Source organism: Dunckerocampus dactyliophorus, chromosome 5, assembly GCF_027744805.1.
Source record: "Dunckerocampus dactyliophorus isolate RoL2022-P2 chromosome 5, RoL_Ddac_1.1, whole genome shotgun sequence".
Taxonomy (NCBI): Eukaryota; Metazoa; Chordata; class Actinopteri; order Syngnathiformes; family Syngnathidae; genus Dunckerocampus; species Dunckerocampus dactyliophorus.
The window spans coordinates 29,159,286-29,184,128 of record NC_072823.1 but is presented as its reverse complement, the minus strand read 5'-3'; the positions used below and the strand labels follow the sequence as shown (position 1 = coordinate 29,184,128).

At 45.1% G+C, this 24,843-nt stretch overlaps 1 protein-coding gene across 1 annotated transcript in view; it reads left to right on the top strand.

Moving 5' to 3' along the window:
* Positions 1–668: 668 nt before the first annotated feature.
* Positions 669–24,843, top strand: part of tmem117 (transmembrane protein 117) — a 57,426-nt gene continuing 33,251 nt past the window's right edge. The window contains exons 1-2 of the mRNA XM_054775860.1: positions 669–975; positions 24,622–24,754. Coding sequence (XP_054631835.1) covers positions 669–975; positions 24,622–24,754 — 440 coding nt within the window. The remainder of the gene's footprint in view (positions 976–24,621; positions 24,755–24,843) is intronic.

Genomic DNA, 24,843 nt, shown 5'->3' with positions numbered 1-24,843 from the left:
TGTAGCCACAGCAGGTCGCGCAGTAGATAATCCCAACACATGACCACCTGCTCTTGGGCAGGATGGGGGCTCCGCTGGAGGCTTGATGTGGCCGAGGAGCACAGTGGGGGTCGGCGTCAGCGAGGTGCTTTGGACGGAGAAGGTTTGCCTCACATGTGCGCCTCAGCTGGTGGCGCACACAGGTAGGAAAGATCTCTCAACCTTCCTCTGCCTTTCTGCCTTCCTAATGTAGGCACCGACATTTAAAGTTGTGTAACACATGGCATTTTAGTTACTGACACTTGACGTCACCACTGTTGTGTGTGTAGTGTCGCATGGCCAACAAGACACTTCATTAGGTACGCCTGCACAATATGAGAGTGATGTCCATTTTTTGTCATGCCAATACCACTAATGCAGGGGTGTCTAAAGTGCGGCCTGGGTGGCCATTTACGGCCGCAGCTGTTTTTTTTTAAATAAATATAATCTTACAAGAAAACTAAAAACTAAAACAGAAAAAATCAGCAGCAATTTGACAAGAATAAAGGCAAAATATTAATAGAAGAACGTTGAAATCTAACCAGAATCCATTCCATTTTCCTCCGCTTATCCAAGTCCGGGTAATCTCACACTGAACCGTGTTTCCGCCGTCACCAATCTGACTGCGAGATGGTCTGTCTGCCTCCCAGATGTGGCGGTGGCCGGCGCTCTGCAGGATGGATGCGGAGGGTCGCTTCCGCTACTACTTCCAGCACCCGTGGTCACGCCTCCTCGTGGCCTACCTCGTCATCTTCTTCAACTTCCTCATCTTCGCCGAGGACCCCGTGTCACACAGTCAGACGGAGGCCCGCATAGCCGTGGTGGGCCACTGCTTCTCCTTCCTCTTCAACAAGTACCCCGGGGGTGGCTGGAGCGTCCTTAAGGTGACGTGCTTCATTCTGGCCATTTTCGTGGGCCTCCTAGCCGGGAAGTTCATATTTCACCAACTGCTCTTTGGTAAGTCATGCGTAATAATGCAGTGGAATGTTCAGTTGTGTCAAATGCAAACAGCACTGGGCAAAAGTCATAGCTTTTTTGTTTTCATGAACCTTTTCACAGCAAATAGTTGATCATGTACAGTTTGCTACATTACACCAAAAAACAACACCCAATTCCCATGAAACTTATCAGGGATGTCCAAACTTTTTCCAGTGAAGGCCACATAGTGAAAAATGAAAGGATGCAAGGGGCACTTTGATATTTTGTAAAGCGCAAAGAAGTTATTTATATATTAAAAAAAAAAAAAATGCATCTCAGCTTTGTTATGTAAGTGAAAAAGCATATTAACTCTTTCACTGCCAAAGACGTCTATTGATGTCTTTTCAAAAAGTAACGTTGACTGCCAAAGACGTCTATTGATGTCTTTTCAAAAAGTAACGTTGACTGCCAAAGACGTCTATTGACGTCTTTTGCTATTTTTCGCGGGAGCTGGAGATCAAAGTCTTATTCATCTTGTGTGTGAATTTTTGACTTGTAGGCAATGTATTTCTGTCCCAGTAGGGGGCAACAGTTCTCTTTTCCTCCAACCGTTAGCGACAGATTGTCTATGAAGAAGACAGATTTTGGGTTGAGAGAGGAAAATAGCGAAACACATGCAGGAATCGAGTGGAGACAAAAAATACAGGCAGCTAACACTGTCACGGAGCTTGTCTGGTGGTCCATCCATCCATCCATTTTCCTCCACTCACGGGGGCAGCAGTCTCAGTCGGAAAGCCCAGAATTCCCGGTCCCCAGCCACCTCCTCCAGCTCCACCGGTAGGACACCAAGGCGTTCCCAGGCCAGCTGTGAGACATAATCCCTCCAGCGTGTCCTAGTTCTACCCCGGGGCCTTCTCCTGGCTGGGCATGCCTGGAACACCTGACTAGGGAGGCGTCCGGGAGGCATCCGGACTAGATGCCCCAGCCACCTCAACTGGCTTCTCTCAATGTAAAGGTGCAGCACCTCTCCTCTGAGCTCCTCCCGGACGGCCGAGCTCCTCACCCTATCTCTTAGGGTGAGTCCAGCTACCCTACGGAGGAACCTTCTTTCGGCCGCTTGTATCCGCAATCTCGTTCTTTCGGTCACAACCCAAAGCTCATGACCATAGGTGAGGGTGGGAACATAGATGGACTGGTAAATTGATAGCTTTGCCTTCCTGGGTCAGCTCTCTCTTCATCACGACGGTCCAGTACAGCGACCGCATTACTGCAGACGCTGCTCCGATCCGCCTATCGACCTCACGCTCCAACCCTCCCTCACTCGTGAACAAGACCCCAAGATACTTGAACTCCTCCACCTGGGGAAGGACCTCATTCCCAACCCAGAGGGAGCAATCCACACTTTTCCGACTGAGAACCATGGCCTCAGATTTGGAGGTGCTGAGTCTCATCCCAGAAGCTTCACACTCAGGTCACAGCCCGATGAGGCCATCAGGACCACATTGTCTGCAAATAGCAGAGACGAGATCCTAAAGCCACGGAACTGGACTCCCTCGACGCCTTGGCTGCGCTTCGAAATTCTGTCCATGAAAATTATTAACAGAAACGGTGACAAAGGGCAACCTTGGCGGAGGCCAACGTTCACCAGAAACAGGCTTGACTTACCGCTGGCAATGAGAACCAGGCTCCTGCTCTGGTTGTACGAGGACCGAATGGCACGTAGTAGCGCGCCACCCATCCCGTACTACCGGAACACCCCCCACAGGACACCGCGAGGGACACGGTCGAATGCCTTTTCCAAGTCCACAAAGCACATGTAGACCGTTTGGGAAAACTCCCAAGTACCCTCCATTACCCTTGCAAGGGTGTAGAGCTGGTCCAGTGTTCCACGACCAGGACGAAAACCACATTGCACCTCCTGTAGCCGAGGTTCGATTAACGGTTGTACCCTTCTCTCCAGCACCCTGGAATAGACTTTCCCAGGGAGGCTGAGGAGTGTGATTCCCCCTATCGTAGGAACATACCATCCGGTCACCCTTCTTGAAAAGGGGGACCACCACCCCGGTCTGCCAATCCAGAGGTACAGTTCCCGACTTCCACGCAATGTTGAAGAGACGTGTCAGTCCCTCAAAATCCAGAGCCATGAGGAACTCGGGGCGAAACTTGTCCACTCCCAGAGCTTTGCCACTGGGGAGAGACCAGATACCTCAGCCACGGTGATGGAACTGACCGCCTTTGTGTCCTCATACTCTACTATATCCTCAGTCGAGGTCAGCAGGCCCCGTGTCCCCACTGTAAACCGTGTGGACTGCTTCCCCTTTCTGAGGTGCCAGACGGTTTGCCAAAACCTCTTCAAGGCCAACCGAAAGTCGAGCTCCATGGCCTCATTGAACTCCTCCCACACCCGAGTTTTGCCTCGACCACCGCCGAAGCCGCGTGCCGCTTGGCCTGCCGGTACCTATCAGCTGCTTCAGGAGTCCCACAAGCCATCCATGCTCGGTAGGACTCCTTCTTCAGCTTGACAGCAGCCCTGACCTCTGGTGTCCACCATCGGGTTCGGGGCTTGCCGCCACGACTGGCACTGACCACCTTGCGTCCACAGCGCCGATTGGCTGCCTCAGCAATGGAGGCATGGAATAGAGCCCATTCAGACACTATATTCTTGTACTCCCCCTGGATGCAGGTGAAGCTCTGTCAGAGGTGAGAGTTGAAGACTCGACGAACAGCAGACTGTGCCAAACATTCCCAGCACACACTCACTACACGTTTGGGTCTCCCAGGTCTGTCCGGCGTCCTGCCCCGCCATCACCCGCGTATCCAAAACATGTGGACGCAGGTCTGATGATACGACTGCAAAGTCGATCATAGACCTGTGGCCTAGGGTGTCCTGGTGCCATGTGCACTTGTGGACATCCTTATGTTCAAACATGGTGTTTGTGATGGACAAACTGAGGTTCGCACAAAAGTCCAACAACATAACACCGCACGGGTTCAGATCGGGGAGGCCATTCCTCCCCATCACGCCCCTCCAGGTCACACTGTCATTGCCCGCATGGGCGTTGAAGTCTCCCAGTAAAACGAGTCACCAGTTGGAGTGCTCTCCAGCACCCCTCTGATGGTCTCCAAGAAGGCTGGGTACTCTGAACTGCCATTCGGCGCGAAGGCACAAACGGCAGCCAGGACCCTTTCCCCAACCCAAAGGCGTCGGCCTCTCATTAACCGGGGATGACTCCAACACAGAGGCACCGAGCCGGGGGGCTATTAATAAGCCCACACCAGCTCGCCGCCTCTCCCCTGCAGCAACTCCAGAGTAGAACAAGGTCCAGCCCTTCTCGAGTAGTTTGGTTCCAGTACCCAAACTGTGGGTCGCGGTGAGTGCAACTATATCTAGTCGGAATGTCTCAACCACTCTCACAAGTTCCGGCTCCTTCCCCACCAGAAAAGTGACATTCCATGTCCCAAGAACCAGATTTGGCCGCCGAAGACCAGGTCGCCCAGGCGCCCGCCATCGACCGCCACTCAAAGCCGTTTGTCTGGTGGTGGCTCTGCCTTTAGTAGTGACACAATCGTAAAAGATAGACGTGACACGGGTGATGTAGGTGACGTAGACACAAATGCAGTTGACAATGGCAGCTGAAGCAACAAGCTAGTGGTTAGCGTTGTTGAGCCATGTGGCGCGACACCGGAGCCTGACACCGGAAGCAGTTCAGAGTCGGGTGACTCAGAACCCGACCCTGATTCTTCTGATGAGTGGCTGTCGTCTGGATCGGTCAGCAGGGATTCATCCCCACATCCAGCAGACCCCACCGTCACTCTGCCTGTATTTGCTTCTCTGCATTAAAAGCTAATTTTCTCTGTTTTTTGGTCAAAATCAGGTGTTTTTTCTGAAACTACCTATGTACTACCGCAAATATCTAAAGACCCAAAAAGGCTACAAACAAACTTTTTTTTCTGATGAAAGAAGAGAGTCGAAATTTCTTTAGATGGTTTCAATGTTTATGTAGTCTAAAAGTCAATATTCTGAGCAGTACGCTCTGAACATGGCCGGCAGTCAATGAGTTAATATCAATTTCACTCTTTGCACTCTTATTTTTTGTTGGTGGTGTTGTTTGTAAATTTTTAATATTTCAACTTTCTTCTTAAATAATCTTTGTAAATTTTCTTATCGTAATACAGTATTATGACTTTGTTCCCATAATATTATAACTTTTTCCCCAACCTAATTTTCCAAAAATTGCAACTTTAGTTTGTCTTGCTTGTTTCTCATGACTCTTAAAAAAATATAATTTTCTTTAATATTTCAACTCAATGCTACTAAAACGACATGACTTTTTTCTCATAATATTACGAGTTTATTCTCATAAAATTGTTAAATACAGTGGTGTGAAAGTGTTTGCCCCTTCCTGATTTCTTTATTTTTTGCGGGTTTGTCACATTGAAATGTTTCAGATCATCAAACAAATTTCAATATTAGTGAATATATTATAAATATTATTTTTTAAATGAAACTTTTCATTATTAAGGGAGAAAAAAAATCCAAACCTACTGTATATGACCCTGTGTGGAAAAGTGATTGCCCCCTAAACCTAATAACTGGTTGGGCCACCCTTAGCAGCAACAACTGCAATCAAGCGTTTGTGATAACTTGCAATGAGTCTCTTACATGCTGTGGAGGAATTTTGGTCCACTCATCTTTGCAGAATTGTTGTCATTCAGCCACATTGGAGGGTTTTCCAGCATGAAAGCGCCTTTTTAAGGTCATGCCACAGCATCTCAATAGGATTCAGGTCAGGACTTTGACTAGGCCACTCCAGGGTCTTCTTTTTGTTCTTCTTCATCCATTCAGAGGTGGACTTGCTGGTGTGTTTTGGATCATTGTCCTGCTGCAGAACCCAAGTTGGTTCCAGATTGATAAAATGTTTTGCTACTTATCTGTAATAAATGAAAATGTAAGGTGAGCCATCGGTTTAGAAGTTATATTTTAGTTTCACTTTCGCGTTTGACAGCAACTACGGTGCGTTCAAGTTAATGCAAAAGTCAAATCAGTAAAGCATAAAGACATAAACGTAAAACATGTCGGCTTTTTTTTAACAGTGGTACATGTATGTTGTACATTCTACCTGTATTATCACCTATTTATAAATTATTACTCACTTGTGGTGAATGATATGTTTTTTGTGGCATAATAAATACAATTTCAAATATATTTATATATATTTTATCATACTCTATTTGTGAGGATTACCTGCTAGTTTTCGGTGTCCCATTACTGTACCCAAAATGAACTAAACCGTGACCTTAAAACGGTGGTACATACCAAACTGTGATTCTGTTACACCCCTCCTGCACATCACCTTACCTGTTACCATAAGTGCGGCCAAAGTGATTTTAAAAATGTAACTGAACAAGAAAAAAAAACAACCAAAAAAATCCAGCAAAAATGGAAAAATCAACTGTAAATTTACAGGAATAAAGTCTACTTATTAGGAGAAAAAAATATATAATTTAACAAGAAAAGGTCACAATTTTCTGAGGATGTCACTGCAGCGCCCCAATGAATACGTTGCTCAGACGCAATGCATTATTGGAAAACTTTAAAAGAGTTGTTTTTTTCAATTTTTTCAAATTTTTTAAACTTATATTGGTACATGTTTGTATATTTGTCAGGTATACCTTTTGAGTGTTAAGTTGCTTTGTGATGAGTTTAGTGTTCTAAGTAAGTAAGTAAGTAAGATGACACCGTGAGTCAGACTTATGTTGTTATGCTGTTATATACACTGCTCAAAAAAAATTAAAGGAACACTTCAAAAACCCATCAGATCTAAACTGGGGGAAAAATGATCTTGGTGGGTGATGTATTAGTAACAAAATTATACCACATAATTTGATAGAAATGAAAATGATCACCCTATAGAGGGGGGAAATCAAAGACACCCCAAAAATGAAAGTGAAAAAATGATGCAGCACACTGGTCCATTTTGCTAAAATGTCATTGTAGCAACTCAAAATGATTCCCAGTAGTTTGTGTGGCCCCCACGTGCTTGTACGCATGCCTGACAACGTCGGGGCATGCTCCTAATGAGACTACGGATGGTGTCCTGGGGGATCTCCTCCCAGATCTGGACCAGGGCATCACTGCGGTACCTGGACGCATGGAGGAGATTCCAGGAGACAGGTAGTTACTCCAGGAGAGCTGGACGGGGCCGTAGAAGGTCCCTCAACGATCAGCAGGATCGGTATCTGCTCCTTTGGGCAAGGAGGAACAGGATGAGCACTGCCAGAACAAAATGGCCTCCAGCAGGCCACTGGTGTGAATGTTTCTGACCAAACAATCAGAAACAGGCTCCATGAGGGTGGCCTGAGGGCCCGACGTCCTGTAGTGGGCCCTGTGCTCACTGCCCAGCACTGTAGAGGTCGATTGGCATTTGCCATAGACCACCAGAATTGGCAACTACACCACTGGTGCCCTGTGCTCTTCCCTGATGAGAGCAAGTTCAACCTGAGCACATGCGATAGACGTGAAAGGGTCTGGAGATGCCGTGGAGAACGTTATGCTGCCTGCAACATCATTCAGCATGACTGGTTTGGTGGTGGGTCAGTGATGGTCTGGGGAGGCATATCCCTGGAAGGACGCACAGACCTCTACAGGTTAGATAACGGCACCCTGACTGGTTAGGTATCTGGATGAAATCCTTGGACCCATTGTCAGAACCTACGCTGGTGCAGTGGGACCTGGGTTCCTCCTGGTCCACGACAATGCCCAACCTCATGTGGCTAGTGTATGCAGGTAGTTCCTGGAGGATGAAGGAATTGATACCATTGACTGCAGATATTCAAGATATATAATGACCTCGTGCGATTTCCAATGGGTTGACAAGCTTGTTGTGAGTGCACTGACTTTCCTCAATGAGCGACACAGTATTTAAACAATTAGTTCTGAAGTAAATGAGATGTCACAAGATTAGAATTTAGTCATAAATTAGCCGAACGGCTGTATAAGCTGCAGGGTTCAAAGTCAAAGAAAAAAGTAGCGGCTTATACACCGGAACTTACGGTAACTTCGTAGCATATTAACATGTGCTGCTTTACAAAATATCAAAGTGGTAAAGTTGCATCCTTTCATTTTTCACTATGCGGCCCTTGCTGGAAAGTTTGGACACCCCTGCTGTAAATGGCTGTAGCCTGCAGGATGCCACCTGTGTTCTATTATACGTTGTTAGCGTGCCATGTAGAGGCAAAGATGACCTCTGTACAGTCGGGCAATGCTCAAGTGGAGCGTGTGTGTGTGTTTAATAGGTGTGTAGGCGGGCATCCGTATCCAAATGTTTTGTGCTTTAACTGCAGCTAGACAAGAAAAAGTCATTGCAGAGCAGACATACAAAGAATGATAAGCAATAATTGCATATTGACTCAAAGACAATGGGCCTCATTCACGAACATCTTCTTAAAAGTCTTCTTAAGAAGTGTACTTAAGAAGGCGCAGGTTGGAAACTGCGCCACATTCACGACACGTTCTTAAGTAGGGATAATCGTTCGCACCGGCGTTCTTAGGTTGATGAATGCCAACGGGGATGCACGTGCATGTGAGGCCTAATTTGCATAGGTCACCGCCTATTATTTCCTATATAAGGGCAAAAATGTGCCATGCGCAACAGGCAGCTGGAGGCGGAGATGACAACGCGCAAGGGCAAGACTGAGAAGCAGCTGGACAACAAACGGAAGAAAAACTTAAATTCTACAGAAATAAAGGTGCTTTTACAAGGAGTGACCGAACACAAGACCACCTTATTTTCAAGTGTATCCACCGGTCATCAGGCCATCCAAAAAAGAGTCGGCATGGAGCACCATTGCAGGCAACATAAATGCCGTTTCCACGGAGAAACGCACCACCACAGAGGTAAAAAAGAAGTGGTTTGACTTAAAATCATAGTAAAAACAAAAGATTAGACTGCACCGGAGGGATCTGGAGGAAACGGGAGGTGGGCCATCAATCAGAAACCAAACCATTTCAGAAACTCTACAAAATATTTCCACAATTATGATGGAAAAATAAAGTCAAAATACATAGTTTGTGTGTGACAATTTATTTTTTCTGTGGTTACATTTGATTTATTGCTCTGGCTCAAGATGTGGCTGGGGGCACATGTCGTTATCTGGGGGTGCTACGTGCGCAATAGGCACACCACGTTTCATTGCAATGTTATGCAGGCCATTATGATCTGCACACCTGCAACAACAGAGAATCAATTATTTATCCAGTTGACCAAATAAAATATATTTGCAATGGAGAATTCCTGGATTAATGAGAGCCTTCACAAATAATCTGAATGTTTGCCTCTTATTTTTTTGCCATTCCAAAGCATAAATAAACTAAAACCTAATATTAAATACTACAAAACCTACCTTTTCTGGTTTGTAGAGCAGCCTTCCACCTGCAGTGTCCAAACACATCCAGCGTCCCTTGAGTATACCGATGGTGCGCTAGACGCAGGAGCGTGTACGTGTGTGCTTTTGGTTGTACATTTGTTCTTGTGGAGTCTGCGGATTATTCAATGGTGTCATGAGCCAAGCTGCCAGGGCATAGCCTCGATCACCTGTAAAATAATTTAATGGCCACATAACAACATGACAGCACACAAGAAATTAAGAAATTAAAATTTTACGCACCGATTAACCATCCATCGCATGCTGCGCCATGACTCAGGCGCATTCCAACGGAGGAATTCCTAAAATGTAGGAGTCGTGTGTACCTCCAAGGAAACTTGCAACAACATTCAGAATCTTGTTGCGAATCTGAGATTATTTGGATATTAATTGAGTGATACCGTTTGCGATTGAGGTAGGGAAATGGATGAATGAATTGGGATTTGAATATATATTTATCCATGGAGTATATTTTAGTTGTTTTGATGATAAATAATTGTTGGGATATTTTATTTGCACTACATTTTTTGGGATCAGGTTGCAAAATCCATCATGAGGGCGATTGCGCATTGAAAGTGCAAGCTTTATTTGTGTGTAAGAGTCCTCCTGAGCGTTTGTGGAATTTGTTCTTAGATCTAAGAACTGTGAGTTAAGAACACGTTTCGTGAATGCCAAAAATCTTCGTAAGAAGGCTTTATGAACACATTTGTGCGTAAGAACGTTTCATGAATGAGGCCCAATGACTCCAAAGCAGGGGTCTTAAAATGCAACCTACCTGGGGGCTGCTGTGCCCCATCTAGTGTTCCATATTATTAATGTGTTAACTTTGACAGCCCTAATGTACACTCCTGATCAAAATCTTAAGACCAGTTGAAAAAATGCTAGAATTTGCATTTTGCACATTTGGATCTTAGAGGCTTTAAGTAGAGTTACAATTCAAGATTCAAGAGTTTTTCAAGAGTTTTATTGTCATATGCACAGTAAAACAGGCAGTTATACTATGCAATGAAATTCTGATTCTGGTCATTCTCCCAAGAAAAGATAGAAAACAAGAAAAAGAATAAGAACATAAGAAACACATGTACCAATAAATTAAGCAACAACAACAGAAGAGACATTAATACAGATAAATAATACAAACAAATAAAGTGCTATGAGTGTGTGCGTGTGTTGCGTGCGGCGTGTGTGAGTGCTTCGTTGAGAAGCCTGATGGCCTGTGGGTAAAAGCTGTTCGCCAGCCTTGTGGTCCTGGACTTCAAACTCCTGTAGCGTCTGCCTGACGGTAGGAGTGTGAATAATGAGTGTTGTGGATGTGTGCTGTCCTTGATGAGGTTGTTTGTTCTTCGTAGGACTCTAGATTTATAAATGTCTTGCAGTGAGGGGAGGGCTGCCCCAACAATGTTCTGTGAGGTCTTGATCACCCGCTGGAGTGCCTTCCTATCACGTGTTGTACAGTTACCGTACCAAACAGTGATGGAGGCTGTAAGGACACTTTCCATAGTGCATCTGTAGAAGCAACTCAGGATTGTGGTGGACATGCCAAATTTCCTCAGTCTTCTCAGGAAGTACAGTCTCCTTTGGGACTTCTTCATAATTTGTTGGGTGTTGTGAGACCAGGTGAGGTCCTCGCTGATGTGTGTGCCAAGGAACTTGAAGGTTTTCACCCTCTCCACCTCAGTCTCATCAATAAACAGGGGTCTATGCGGCTCCTTTTCCCTTGTTCTTGGGTCGATGATCATCTCTTTAGTCTTATCTGTATTGAGAAGGAGATTGTTATCACGACACCAAGCTATGAGGTCCGCCACCTCTCTTCTGTATGATGTTTCAACACCACCAGTGATCAGGCCGATGACTGTAGTGTCATCCGCAAATTTAATGATGCTGGTGTTGTTCTGGGAGGCCACGCAATCGTAGGTGAAGAGCGTGTAGAGGAGCGGACTCAGCACACACCCCTGTGGGGTCCCAGTACTCACAATTCTTGAGCTGGATGTGCGATTGTGGACTCTGACTGACTGGGGCCTGCCTGTTAGAAAGTTAAACACCCAGTTACAGAGGGAGGGTGACAGGCCAAGTGTGAGGAGCTTATTTGTGAGTTTGTGGGGGCTGACTGTATTAAAAGCAGAGCTGTAGTCTATAAATAGCATTCTGACATATGTGTCCTGGCCCTGTAGGTGAGAAAGGGCTGTGTGGATGGCAGTGTTGACTGCATCATCCGTGGACCGGTTCTGGCGATATGCAAACTGTAGCTGTAATCCTTGCTCTTAGTTCGTCCATCTTGTTTTCAAGAGAGCGGACGTTGGCTAGCAGCAGGCTTGGTAGCGGTGGCCTAGTCGCTCTAGCTTTTAGCCTAGCATGCAGGCCGCCTCTCTTGCCTCGTTTCCGCCTCGGATGCTTTGCTCGCCGGTTATTCAGCTCACCAGGCCCGCAGGCTGCTGCGTTCTCCCGGCGCAGAAGAAAGCCAAAGTCTGAGAGGTTGAATGAAAGATCATGATGAACCCTGCCGATGTTCAAGAGTTTCTCTCTGTTGTAATGTACTGCGTGAGTGCGTTGAATGTCCAAAATGAACAATAAAATAGCAAAAAATGGAAAAAAAAACGGGAGAGTGAGACAGAGACGTCTGCCACGGAGGGCGCCATCTTTGACTTTATGACAATATGCAAAAGCAAGAAGGGGGAGTGAGACAAAAAGCATTTGGAACTTGTAATTAAAAAAAAAAAAAAAAAAAAAAACTGAAATAGTTTGTTTATCACCTGATTAAAAGTTTAAGACCACAGACTATAAAAAACAATCTGCTCAAAATGTTCATTTTGTGTCAGGCATTCACACTGTCATGCCCTCCTGATGGCTAAAGCTAAGAAGCGTTCTCTTTTTGAACGTGGTCGGATTGTCGAGCTGCATAAGCAAGGCCTCTCGCAGCGTGCCATGGCTGCTGAGGTTGGGCGCAGTAAGACAGTCATTCTACATTTTTTTTTTAAATCCTGAGCATTATGGAACAAAAAAGTCAAGTAGTAGACCCAAAAAAATCACACCTGCGCTGAGCCGGAGGATCCGATTGGCTGTCCATCAAGACACAGGGCGGTCTTCCACCCAATTAAGGCCCTTACTGGGTTTAAAAAAACAAAAAACTAATTCAAAGACTTTGTCTCCTTCAACGCCACAAAAGTGCCCGTTTAGACTTTGCCAGGGAGCATCAAACATGGGACATTGAAAGGTGGAAAAAAGTTTTATTCTCTGATGAGAAAAAATGTAACCTTGACGGTCCAGATGGCTTCCAACGTTACTGGCATGACAAGGAGATCCCACCTGAGATGTTTTCTACCCGGCACAGTGGAGGGGGGTCCATCATGGTCTGGGGTGCTTTTTCATTCAGTGGAACACTGGAGCTTCAGGTGGTGCAGGGTCGTCAAACGGATGCAGATGTTGCAGCGGGCATCCCTCATGACTGAGGGCCCTCGTCTGTGTGGTAACAGCTGGGTTCTTCAACAGGACAACGCTGCAGTTCACAATGCTGGCTTGACCAAGGACTTCTTCAGGGAGAATAACATTACTCTTTTGGACCATCCTGCATGTTCCCCTCATTTAAAGCCCATAGAGAACATTTGGGGATGGATGGCAAGGGAAGTTTATAAAAATGGCCATCAGTTCCAGACAGTTGATGCCCTTGGTGAAGCCATCTTCACCACTTGGAGCAATGTTCCCACTAGCCTCCTGGAAACACTCGCATCAAGCATGCCCAAACCCATTTTTGAAGTGATGACCAAGAACGGTGGAGCTTCTCATTACTGAGTCCTACTGAGAACATTTTTGTTCTGGTTTGGAGAGTTTTTTGTAATTTTTTGAGCGATGGTCTTAAACTTTTGATCAGCTGATAAACAGCCTATTTCAGTTTAATTGTTGTTTTCAATAAATGACTTTTTCAAAATGTTTTTGTCTCACTCCCCCTTGTTGTTTTTGCATATTGTAGCTCTACTTAAAACCTCATTAAGATCCAAATGTGCAAAATGCAAATTCTAGCAATTTTTCAACTGGTCTTAAGATTTTGATCAAGTCTGCATATACAGTACATTATACATATGTAAAGCCAAATATTTGTGTTTTTATTAGTTATTTGTATCAACATTTTAGCTTTTTCTAATTACATTATGACTTTTTTCTATTTTCTCTATTTTTCACATTTGCTGGTGAGGTTTTGTTTATTTCTGCAATGAGCCACGTTCCACAAATGGCTCCTGGCCCACACTTTGGACACGCTTGCCAGGAAGGTGTGGTGCGGCAAGGCGATAGAGGATTGTGTCCAAACTCTACCTTCTTGGCTCTGTTGGTCAGGGATGGGTTACATTGTGGACAGATGTTTACAGCTTTCAGACGTTCATTAGACAGCGTGATGTGCAACTCACTCCCGTGCACCTGCTCAGTGGTTTCTTCACCTTTGTTGATGGCTTGTATTTAATTACCGGATGAATGGATGACGCAAGAAACACTTAAATGTGCACCCTTAATTGCTAAATGTAGCGACAATGTCTCTAAATTGTCGACACGGAATCTCTTCTATGTATGAGGTGTGTAATGAAATACAAATTTAATGAGTGTAAATAGAACTGCTCGGTGATTAAGGGTGCAGACAAGTCCGAACATCTACGGGAGTTGATCTGACAAACCTAAAAACGTCAAATTGATCAAATGTAGAATTGCTACAGCTTCTGCTTGGACATCAACAAGTAGCAAGCAGCTGCTCATGTGACAAATGTAGAGGGGGTTGGGACGCCAGAAGCAGAGGCAGGGAGCTTAAGATGCAGTTCAACACTTTTAATGCAAGTGCGCAGGCAAAAATCCACACAGTAACGGAAAGCGATGGTGTACAAAAGTCGAAAGTAGGAATCACCATGAAATAGTCTAGAAACTAAAGGAATTGGCTGGGTAGCTGGGAAACAGCTGGGCTAGCCTGGCTAAACTAGGAAGTAGGAAAAAGGCTATCTGGTGGCGTAGAAGGAGTCCACGTGTGGGCAGGCAGCGGTTGTCAGAATCAAAGAACCAGCGGCCTCCAGCTGCAAGCAGTCAGCTTAAATGGATGGCGGGAGATCCACGAGCGGTCCTCAGGGCCGTACCCCTCCCAGTCCACTAAATACTGGAAACCCTTGCCCCTTCTTCTCACATCCAAAATGGCCTTGACTGTAAATGCTGAGTGGCTGTCAACCAGCTTGGGAGGAGGAGGAGGCACCTCCGGAGGGCTAAGGGTGCTGGAGGAGACGGGCTTCAGGAGGGAGACGTGGAATGCCTGGTGTATCCTGAGGGATTCTGGAAGGCAGAGCTGAACAGAGGACAGGTTCAGGACACGTACAATGGGATAAGGGCCGACGTATCTGGGTTGAAGCTTCTTTGATTTGGTGTGGAGAGGTAAGTCGTGGGACGATAACCACACCCTTTGTCCCGGCTTGTACTCTGGAGCAATCGAGCGGTGGCGGTTGGCTAAACGCTGATTGCGTTCGGAAGTCCGTGCTAGGGCTACTCGCGTGTTGCGCCAGGCCCGGCAAGCGCGACGAAGGTGTGCAGCAATGGAGGGAACTGCCACTTCCGACTCTAGCGAGGGGAACGCCGGTGGTTGGTACCCATAAGCCACGTGAAATGCGGAGAGGCCCGTGGCAGCGGGCAAGGTTGTTGCGTGCGTATTCAATTCATGATAAATTGAAGGACCAAGAGGCGGGTTGTTGATGGCAGAGACAGTGGATGGCGGCCACCAAGTCCTGGTTGGCTCGTTCTTTTTGGCCATTGGTCTGGGGATGGTAGCCTGAGGACAAGCTGGGCGAGGCTCCAAGGGACTTCCAGACTGCCGATGTAAATTGGGGACCCCTGTCCGAGACCACGTCCAGGGGGATACCATGGAGTTGGAAGGCGTGGGAAACCAGTAGGTCCAAGGTCTCGCGTGCCGAAGGAAGCTTGGGGAGGGTGACGAAGTGAGCCATCTTAGAGAAGCGTCCACTATTGTGAGGATGACTGTCTTGCCGTTGGATGGAGGTAGTCCTGTCACAAAATCCCGTGCTATGTGAGACCAAGGGCGGGAGGGGATGGGAAGCGGCCGCAGAAGGCCCGCCGTAGCCTGGTGAGATGACTTGTTTCGGGCGCAAATGGGACAGGCGGCCACGAATTCACGGACATCAGCTCGAAAGGAGGGCCACCAGAACTGTGGCGACAGAAGAAAAGTGGTGAGGGAGACTCCAGGGTAGCACACCATCTTCGACTTGTGTGCCCACTGAAGGACATCGGGGCGAAGTTCGGGATGGCAAACAGCCGGTTAGCAGGGCATCCTTCAGGAGCAGTGACTTCCTTGATATACCACTGAAGGGCACCAAGAATGCGGGACTGTGGGATAATAAATTCCTGGCGGGGTTCCTCTGGGAAAGGAGAATGTAGTCGAGAGAGAGCGTCTGGTTTACTGTTCAGAGAGCCCAGGCGGTAAGTCAGGGTGAAGTTAAACCGGGTGAGGAAAAGGGCCCGCTGTGCCTGTCGTGGGTTGACGCGCTGGGCAGCGCAGAGGTATGCCAGGTTTTTGTGGTCCGTGTGCACAATAAAGGGGAGTTCCGAGCCCTCCAGCCAGTGCCTCCACTCCAGCAGTGCTAAGATGACGGCCAATGACTCTCTGTTGCCAATGTCATAGTTGTGTTCCGCAGATGTCAGGCGACGAGAGAAGAAGGCGCAGGGGTGCAGCTTCTGGTCGGTGGTCGAGCACTGGGAGAGGACGGCCCCTATGCCTGTGTCAGAAGCGTCAACCTCGACGACAAATTGAGAAGAGGGGTTGGGGTGAATAAGCACAGGAGCAGTAGTAAATAAAGATTTTAGCTTTGTAAATGCTGAATCAGCCTCTGGGGTCCATGTAAAGGGGATTTTAACAGATGTGAGCTTCGTCAAAGGTTCTGCGACACGACTAAAGTTTCTAATGAACCGACAATAGAAGTCTGCAAAGCCTAGGAACCTTTGAAGGAGCTTTCTTGATGTAGGCCAATCGACCACAGCCTGAATTTTAGCTCGGTCGGGGCTAAGTTGACCGCGCTCCACAATGAAACCCAGGAAGGAAACAGTAGGGGTGTGGAAAGAGCACTTCTCAGCCTTGACAAATAGTTTGTTCTCTAGTAGCCTTTGGAGGACCAACCGAACGTGTTGAACGTGTTCCTCATATGAGGAGGAAAAAATGAGTATGTTGTCTAAATAGACAAAAATAAACCGGCCAAGCATATCCCGAAGGACGTCATTTATAAAACTCTGAAAAATGGTGGGTGCGTTGGTGAGCCCAAAGGGCATGACTAAATATTCGAAATGTCTGAGGGGGGGTATTAAACGCAGTTTTCCATTCGTCACCCTCTCGGATGCGAACCAGATGGTAGGCGCAACGGAGATCAAGCTTGGAAAATATTTTAGCAGTATGCAGGGGCTTAAAAGCAGAGTCCAGTAATGGCAGAGAGTATTTGTTTTTAACAGTAATATCATTGAGTGAGCGGTAGTCGACACATGGTCGTAGAGATTTGTCCTTTTTATCAAAAAAAAAAATCCAGCAGCTAATGGTGACGAGGAGGGACGAATGAGGCCGGCCGCAAGAGATGTGGAGATGTATTGCTCTAAGGCTTCCCTCTCAGGTTTGGAGATGTTATATAGCCGAGTGGATGGCAACACAGCACCTGGGAGAAGTTCAATGGCACAATCCTATGGCCGGTGAGGAGGAAGTGACTGGGCTCTCTCACTGCTAAATACCTCGTGAAAGTCGTGATAAAGAGAGGGGACGAAGGAAAGATCAATTTTTTCAGGTGGCTTTACATGCGCGGACGAAAAGCGTGGGCATCCGGATTTAAGACAGTGAAAGTGACAGAAAACACTCCAGTTAATAATGGTAGACTTAGCCCAGTCAATGTGTGGGGTCAATGTGTGGGTTGTGTTTAAGTAACCAGGTAAGCCCTAGCACAATGGGTGCCACGCGGGAAGGAATGACATAAAAGTGCATAGACTCAAGATGATTACCTGAGACACTGAGAAAAAGTGGAGCGGTTTGGTGTGTAACCGTCGCTAGGTGGCACCCATCATGGGAATGCACTACTTTGGACACAGGTAATTTCGTTACAGGAATGCTAAATTGTGTAACAAAGGACTCGTCAACAAAGCTGTCATCTGCTCCGGAATCAATGAATGTGTAAACATCTATTTGTCCATCTGACCAGGAGAGTGTACCTGGGAGTTGTAGTCTGCCTGCCGTGTCCGACGAGGAAGTAATGCCAGGGGGCGTGTCCGTGGGAGAGTGTGGAGGGCTGGGATGGGAAGCTTGAGTGCATGGGCTGTCGGGGCAGACGGGACAGCGGTGATGGTATGACCAGCCTGGCCGCAGTAGATGCACAGACGTGGAAGCTTACGTCGGTTCCTCTCGGCGGGAGTAAGGCGACTTCCTCCCAGCTGCATGGGCTCGTCAAACCTCGGTCCCGGAGGAGAGTCGATGAGAGCGGGCTGCCGAGGCGGAGTCTGGTGAGCAGGGTATCCGCCATGGCCGCATCCAGGAGTTGAGCGTCTCTTGTCCGCCTTGCGATCGTTGAGTCGCTTCTCGCCAAGGCGATGAGGTCATCAAGGTTCGCGGGAGCTTCCAGAGGGATCGTCTGGTCCTTGATGGTGTCGGCGAGCCGGTCGAAGAAAACATTAGAAGCTTCATGCACGAAAAAGTTTTGTTTTTCAATCAATGAAGCCGTCGTGTGTAGACTTTAATTACTGAGTCCTAGCTCAGTCACAATCATTCATAAGATCCACACAAACTGTCAGTTGTTCCACATTTAAAAGCTGTCTTCTTTTGAGCTTGCTATTTCCTGGTCAAACATGTAACTTTAAGAGCATTTGCACCAAAACATTACCGCAAAGTAGGCTGGGAACAGGACGTGCTCCCAGCGACGCTACAATAAAAAAAAAAAAACATACGCCAGCATGCATGTGGCAGCGGGAGCAAAACTGAGTTTGGTTGTACTTAATTGAAGTATTTTAGAATATACTCACGTTATTTTTCATCAATCCTCATCCACAAATCCATCAAAGTCCTCATCTTCTGTATTCGACAGAAAAAAAGCCGTCTTCTTTTCCGTTCGCTACTAGTCCGTTAACTTGTCAGTGTTATTCAGCTCCGAAGCAAAGAAGGAAACTTCTCCTGTTTCTTCTGCCAACTTTATTTCTTGAACGCGGCCACCAGACAGCAGCTCAGAACACACACACATCTCTCAGCATCGTCTCTCCTTCCTGCTTGCCCACAAGGCAAAGGTTAAACAAGCCCCACTACATAGCTGTCCAGCCAATGCCTGTAAGAAATGACACCGTTTATTTCCTGGTGTGCACTGGTCAATACTGTAATGCCGCTTGTTGTGGGGAAGGAGAGACTCACGTCGCCGATGCACTTTAATGGCTTTATTAACAGCGGAGAACACTGCAGGACTTTATATCCACGCCAACATAAACACACTTCCCAACTCTGTCGAAACTCACAGCTAGCACTGAGCCTAGCTCTCCTGCTCGGGACGCCCACCGTCACTTCCCGTCACTTCCTGATGAACTAAAGCTGTAAAAAGTAAAATATGAAAAACAAGCGTAAGACATTACTAGCACAGCTTTGTTCTGTGGGTGGTGGATATATTCTATCAGTTATTATTAAGCCTCTAGCTTTCTTTTAGTAAGTAAAAACCTTGGCTATGATTGCACTACATTGTCATGTAGACCTACAAAGTACACTTGGAAGAACAAGAGGTGAATAAATGTATTGCAACTGATGTGAAACTGATGAGGGGTAGGATTAAATAAGCTTTGCTTCTTCCTACTCCTTTTTGAACATGCAAAATTGTGAATTGTACTATGTGATGTGCTACTGTTTGACTCATGCATGTTCAGGATTAGAACCATGATAATACCAAGCCTAGTAGTGCTGTACAACTTTTATCAGCAGTCCGCAGTGCCCTCTACTGGTAAACATTATTATTTAAAAAAAATTCCCCCTTTTTTTTCTTTTTTTTCCTCTACTGGTCAACCTTCAAACTGGACGCCAACCTGTCTATAGAGGCCACCTGTCTATAGCGGCCACTTTTGCAGACTCCCTCTAGTGGCCGCTATAGACAAGTTTGACTGTATATATATATATTAAACGGCAAGGTACATACAGTATTTATTGGTTCTCGAAGATTGATATTTAGTTTGATGTATTGTTTACGTTTTTGCAAATTGTGGTTGCAGCAGTATAATGATTATTATACTAATAATTTGGTTCAGTATATTTTTCGTTAAAATAGTAGTAAGGCCAAAACGTGTTGCTGCTGGAGGTTATTTAGCATCCGAGTGATACTGTAAGTTTTTCTTTTCCAAAAAAGGAAGGTTTAAGACAAAAATGGACAAAGCAAGTGCAGAGAATGAGAGACACATGGACGGCCACCCCAAATTATTTTTTTTGCAGTGTTGATTTCACTGATGACTGGAACACCTTTACAAGAAGCATTTGGCTTGAAAGTACGGTATGAATGCATTTTGAAAAAGAATGCTATTCCGCTGGCGGAATAGTACCGGAGGAAAAAAACAAGACAAGAACGACAACTACATCAAAGTTGCCACAGAACAGAGTCGGTCTTGTTTACATAATGTCTTCTAAACACCATTCCATGATAGCGACAAGGCTATTTAAGAAGCCAATTTAAAACAATAATTGAAGGCTAAGCAACAAAGTGACCATACTGTGTTTTGAAGGCGACCAATCTTCATCTCCATGTCTTAAGACTTAAGACCATGTTCTGCAAGTTCTCTATTTCATCGCCAAAGTTTCTCCCCTCTTTTCTTTTCTCCTCGAAAACTATTGACACAATCTTTGCTATAATCACTGTAAACATCTTCTGTCTTTATACACTGCTAGGTTTGTGTAGCTGAGTGATAGTACCACTTCCGGAAATGAGACTGAATTGCGAGAGCTAGCTTGTCATGGCTGGTGCCATGAACTATAAATGTAATTTTTGCAAATTTACCGTTCACTTTTAAAAATTGAACAATGTAGAACATAATTCCAAACAATATATAACATTTAAGCAAAGCTGATAAATCATGTCAGGGACCCTCGAAGTTTGGACATCTCTTGTAGGTGTCACGGGCGGCGTGTAGCCCATAATTAGGATCCCAAGATGCAGAGAGACCAATGTACTGTAAAATATATTGACAAGTCCAGAAAAGGATAACGAGAACAAAAAAATGCCAAGACGGGTAAAAGTTCAACAGATACTAGCCTAGCCGCGGGACAAAAGAACTAATAAACTGATAACACTGCATACACGGACATGGCAGGAGAGAAGGCACAAGGCTAACAGAAAACACTGCTGAAAAAAGTAGCAGGACAAAAAATGACAAGAACCGAAATAGCTGCTGAAAACCAAGCAGATGAATGATTTGTGTACATGCTAAGACGCAGTGGAGGCTAGCTGTGTTTTGTTGGGAGAGATGCCAAAGAAGGCCACAGTTATTAGGATGATGCTCGAAATAAAAAGAGACTGCAAGCACAACAACAATGTGTTCCGCAAATAAAGGAGACACAAGAGCACAGGAAATCCAGAGATGACGAAGCAAAATAAATACGTTTTGGATAAGGCAGGAATTAAAATAGGATATCATGGAGAGAAAATGGAAAGAAGATGCAATTTTAAACAGTAGACAATTTCGGACTCAGCAGGAGACTTTTCAGTTAATTAAAAATTTGGGGCGTCAGTCGGCCATTTAAAATGTAATTAGAACGTGATGAAAAATGAATATGTGTGGTATCCAGCAGGGTGACTGGCCCAATTAGTACTTAGTAGGTTTTCGAGCGTCTCATCGGCGTATGGCGCGTGTTCTTCAGTCACCACTAGATGGAGACATTTGCTCTTTCATAAAAAAGAGGCGCGTCTCACGTCAGGACAATGTCTTTTCCGGCCAATTCTTTCATACAGCGACTAAAGTGAATAAAAGGCAAAGAAAAAACGGTGTATGCTTTTTTTCTCAGCATTCATTTGTGTGTGGCCATCTCTTTCGCACGTTAGGTCCCGTGCAAGGACTGAGCCTCCAGCTTGGACAGCCCCCATGAATCATCTCTTATCAGGGTGCTCGCCGTCTTAAAACGGCATGGGCATACTGGAGACCTCCTTTTATGAAGAAAAAAAAACAGTCACATCTGCAGATATACACCATGCACGTACCTCTGACCAAAGCAAAGGCTCATTGGCACTGGAGGCAATTAAGTTCAGCCATGCAAGTGAATTCAATTATGCAACCGTGATGAGCCCTGAAATACCACAGAGGAAGACGTATGGTCTGGGCTCAACACTGGGCAGTCCTGCCTGTGGCAAATTACAGCAACATTCAGGAAATTGTATATGCTTAAAAGGGTGGAACGACAAAGATGGCCGCTTTTGGCGTCAAAGCCTCAAAGATGTGTATGGATGCACCATATGTAAAATAGTGGAGCTCGAGGTGAACAGCTGAGCTTGGCGGAGTGAATAACCTTGAAGCGTCAGACTCGCTATGCTGATTATTAACTCACGAAAAGACAAATGGCAGTAGAACGTTGTCAGCGAGGATAATATGAGTATTATAACACGTTTATACAAGGGCTGTCCAAACATTTTACCAGCGAGGGCCACGTGAAAGGATGATATTTTGTAGATATGTTAAGAAGTGATGTATATTTTTTTTAGAAAATACTGTATCTCAGCTTTGTCATCTAGGTGAAAAAGCCTATTGTTAATATCAACATCACTCTTTGCTCTTTTTTCCCCCATTTTTGCTGTTTTCCCCCAAATTTCATCTTTCTTCTTAGGCAATCTTTGTAAATTCTCTTTTTGTATTATTATGACTTTATTATCATAACATAACTTTTTAGGGAACTTAATTTTCCAAAAATTACAACTTTATTTTGTTTTGTTTGTTTCTCATTGTATTACTACTTTTAAAAAATAACATTTTTTCCTTAATAGTTCAACTCTGTTGCTAAAATGACATTTTCCCTCATAATGTTACAAGTTTATTCTTGGAAATCTATTTTTTTCCCCCATTTCTTTTTCATTTTTTAACTATTGAAACTTTCTTCTTTTAAAGTTTCTTCTCATATTTATGACTTGATCCATAATATTTGGACTTTAATGTCGTAACATTCTAACTTTTTCTGCAACCGAATTTTCAAAAAATTAAATTATATATATTTTTAAATATTATGACCTCTTGTTCAAATACGACTTTTTTCTTGTAATATTTTGACTTATTTCTTGAATTCCATCAATTTCTTTTATTTCTGCTGTTTTTTAAAAAATTTTCCAACGATTTCAACTTTCTTCTTGTAAAAATTCTTCTCGTGATTATGACTTTTAATTCCCATAATATTTTGACTTCATTCTTGTAACATTACACCATCACAACTTTTATTTTGTTTTGATTTTACCACTTTTTCTTTCATATGTTGACGCTATTCTTGTAAAATTACTGCTGATTTTCCCATTTTTTTCCGCTGTTGTATTTTTCCCACATTTGACTTGTTAAATTATATTTTTACAATGTGCCGTGGGCCAATAAAAAAACAGCCTTTGGCTGCCAATGACCGCCGCACTCTGCACACCCTTGGTTGATACTATATGTTTGTGGTCGTTGTTTGTCGCGCTACTAGAATGCTCATTTATTTCACTGTTGGCAGCACAAATGCAGCTAATGTCACGTAGATAAAGTCTGCTACTGTGAATGTAACAGTGTAGCTACATGCCAATGCCAAGAACAGCTAATAAGTTACTAGCTAGTTTCACTGCTAGTTTCGCAAATGTATTACCAGTTGTTACAATAGTGGAATTAGAGCATATTAGCAGCTGTCGTGCTGTAGTACAACATCCTGTTTTCGCAGGCCATGCCCCGTTTTCACATCCTGTCCTGGCTGTCCTGTTTTGTTTTTTTTGTTTTGTTTTTTTCAAACTGATCAGATGACTGTTTTTCATTGGGTCATTAGGGCACTCTGCTGCATGTGACGTCATTAAAAATAGCAAAGCATATGCAGGGCGTTAATTCTCTGACTCTTGCGGGGTTGAAGTCTTCTAAAGTTGGGGACATCATGCACAACTGTGGTTCAAATTCCCAGTTTTGGTTACATTCCAAAACTCAACAAGCATTTGACCTGAGGTCCTGGTTTTCAGTAGCCAAATTATGGTCACTCTACACTAGTGGTACAAGCAGTACTAGTACTAGTAGTAATGGCGGTGCTGCTACTGTACTCACGTACGTGCTGCTAGTGGCACGACTTGTGTAGCTAATGCTAGTACGGCTACTGTAGTACCGCTAGTGAAGCAAAAGCTAGTCCTGCTAATGTGCTAGTCATGAAGGGCCACAGTACTTAGGAAGGGTGAATTTGATCATGCTTTTGGTAGTCTTGTTATTCAAATCAAGAATGTTGGTAAGATAATAAAATGGACTCAAGTATTTATTATATACTTCAGTTTGTCCCACATTTGCTGAGATGAGGTGACTTCCATTGGGGAATCCCAGTGGGAGTGGGTTTAGCTCAATGACTGGCAGTAATTGCATTATTCATATGTAATTACCTGCTGTCTGTTTGTAATACGTTCCAAGTTATTGCTTTTTTTCCATTTCATTTTGACTAGAACAACCTTAATTACAGATGTAATCAGGATCTGACAAGTCAAAGTGGTTGTGTTGTGCTTGACACAAACCCCTGAAGCACTGAGGGTAAGCCGACAAGCTAAACGTCGTCCCCTGTCGCCAGCAGCGGCGCCACCAGAGAACGCGGCTGCGTGATTGCGTATTCAGCTCAGAAGGCCTTGCATCCGAATCAATCTCAAGCTCTGCCAGAGAGATACTGTATTTCTCCATAATTTGATTCCAAGCAGGGCTGCACAAGGCACAAAATAAATAAAAATAAACGCCACAGATCACGAGTGTTTGAATTATTTCTCTAATCGAGCAGAACTCGTACGGTTCAAACCCCGTGGCCGAAACTAAGTGCGAGGTGGGTGTTTTCTCGCGGGGATTGATGATGATACTGTACCTCGGATATTGAAAGACAATCACTCCCGGGTTGTGGAAGCGACACCACAAAGTGGTCCTTTATCTTCATTTAGATCCCAAAGGGCACATGTCCAACAGACTGCGACGTTATTGATCCGAGCGGCCAGTTTATTTCGTTTCATCTCCATGATGGTGCGTGTTTGCCACTCGACAAGCTGTTTTTGACGCATCCGTGCGTGTGTGTGCCTTCAGGTCGATACCTGCGCCTGAAAATGTTCCGCGACGATCACGGCTCCTGGATGATAATGTTCTTCAGCACCATCCTCTCCCTCTGCATCTTCGCCAACCTCTACAACCTCATCCTGCTGTCGGCTGGAAGCATGGAGTAAGACAGTCACTCTCTCTCTGACCTCTCTCTTTCCCAACGTCTCACCCTATTATGATTGATCCCAACGTCTCGCCTGATTGTGGTCT